The sequence below is a fragment of the Echinops telfairi genome, unplaced genomic scaffold (genome assembly GCF_000313985.2).
Source record: "Echinops telfairi isolate 266 unplaced genomic scaffold, ASM31398v2 ScPeMD7_7469;HRSCAF=8507_0, whole genome shotgun sequence".
NCBI lineage: Eukaryota > Metazoa > Chordata > Mammalia > Afrosoricida > Tenrecidae > Echinops > Echinops telfairi.
The window spans coordinates 43720348-43722533 of NW_022111372.1; the positions used below are offsets into that span (position 1 = coordinate 43720348).

The 2186-nt window shown below is 40.7% G+C and overlaps 1 protein-coding gene across 1 annotated transcript in view; it reads left to right on the forward strand.

Annotated features, from left to right (window-relative positions):
• Positions 1–2186, forward strand: part of TRIM58 (tripartite motif containing 58) — a 17851-nt gene that overhangs the window by 13404 nt on the left and 2261 nt on the right. Inside the window, exon 4 of the mRNA XM_004697235.3 lies at positions 1–100. Within this exon, the coding sequence (XP_004697292.2) occupies positions 1–100 (100 nt within the window). The remainder of the gene's footprint in view (positions 101–2186) is intronic.

Below are 2186 nucleotides of genomic sequence, written 5' to 3' on the forward strand. Positions count from 1 at the left end.
AGTAAATCTATTACACGGTTGGAAGCAGAGACCATTCCCATGGAGCTGAAGACAGTGTGTCACATTCCTGGGATGAGGGACATGCTAAGGAAATTTCAAGGTATGTTGTCAAAGTATAGTGCCAAGGGTTAGTGTGAGAGTGCCCTGGTGAAGTAGTGGATTACATGTTGGGCTTCTACCCACAAGGTCATCAGTTTGAAAAGACCAGCTGTCCTTAGAATGATGAGACATTATATTCCTATAAAGATTTGCAGTGTCAGAAACCCAAAGCAGCACTTCTACTCTGCTCGATAGGGTCACCGTGAGTTGGGATAGACTCAAGGGCAGTGAGTTTTGAGTGAAGGGTTAGAGTAGTGTGTTATTAAATCATAGTGGCTAAAGTCAGCAAAGGCTTATTTTACTATCATGTCATCTATTTAATAATGGACACATTATCTGACTGTAGTACCACGGCTGGCTCTATCTTCATCATGGTGCTGGTATCTGTGTTAAAGGGCAAAGATAGGGTGAAGCAGGCACAGAGTCTTAAAGGTATTACAACCATCTGGTGCCCAACATTCTCAGAATTGTGCTGAGTAGAGCAGAACTTTCTGTAGAATGCATTGTTCTCACTAGGAGAGCATCAAGAAACTCGCTCTGAGTTAGGGGGCCTGGGAAGATTCTCTCTAGTCACAGTGAATTTTTTTGTGAAAGCAGTTTTACTTGAATCTCATTTTTTGTGATGGCCAACTTAAGAGAACAGCGTGTGGCTGTAAATCTTGTTTCCTTCTTGGGAAACTGTAGTGATATTGAATACAGCTTACAAGGACAATGCTGTGGGGAAAACTCAAGTGTATGAGTGGTTTTCTCACTTCAAAAATGGCGAAATGAAAAAAAAAAAGGTGAAATGTTGATTGATGACAAAAACTCATTCTGGACACCTGTCAATTTCCTGAGCAAATGCACATGTGTCGATTCGTAGTGCATTTGGAATTCACTCAGCCAGGTCGGGGTGTTAATCAAGCTTTGCATTTAGAGGTTCTGAAAAGACTGCATAAGAGTGTGTGACCAAAAAAGGCCTGATTGTAGCATTTGAGGATTGGTTTTACCACTACAACACGCACCTGCTGATGCAGCAATCTCTGTGCAGCCAGTTTTGGGCAAAAATCAGCATGCCTCTCTTGCACCACACATAGTACTCACTTGCCTTTGTTCCAAGTGACTTCTTTTTGTTTCTGTAAATGCAGAAGAACATGAGAGAACAGCACTGCTGACATAGAAGAGGTGAAGAATAAAATGATGGAGGGGGTGTCAACCGTCCAAACAGATGAATCTTAAAAATGTTTCCAACAATGAAATCGTGAACTTGACAAGTGTATTAAGTGTAATGGAAAGTACTTTAAAGGTAGTAAGGTTGTTTTGTAAAAAATATTTAAACACATAGCTTTGGACAAAAAAAATTCATTTTGGGGTACCCCTTCATATTGCCCATTCATCAGTGTGGGGGTCTTTGGTAATATAAACAGAAACAATTTGGGTTGGGGCCTGGCTTCATGGTCAATCATTGTGTCTGAGGAAGAAAAGACAGAATGAATAAGCACATTCATTCAGGGACTTTAGTAAGGGAGTAGAGGAATGGTCTATAATGTTATAGGGATGTTAACAGGTCTTGTGCTTTTCCGTGGGGACTTACTCTTCAGTGCCTGATTTTTTGGCTTCTAGACTTTGGAACAATTACATGCACTATAATTTTGAGTCTTTTAATCCATAAGAGGGATAATAATTATGGTAATTATTTATTTTAGAAGAATTAATACCAGAATCGTTGCAAGGATTTAGAGATTAATGATGTCCTTTAAGTCCAACTATTCCAAGATGCTATTCTGCTTAATTTACCCCCAAATCCTCTCATATCCCTGGTTATATAAGTCTCTGTGGCATCCTGGAAACCTCCAAACTTTGAGGAAATGTCTCACTTGGTGATGGGTGCCTGTCAGTCCCTATTCTGAGAGTCAGGCAGAGGTGAGCCCAATGCAAGGACTACAGCCAGCCAGAAGCCAAACAGCCCAAAAGTCACAACAGGTTTTCTTGTTTCTACCAAAAGCTCAGTCAGGAAATAGACACCTGGGTTTCCAGGGGAGACGATGTGTGTTAGAACTGTACGGTGGTGCCATTATATATCCAAGGAAAACAAAGAGTTTGATTTG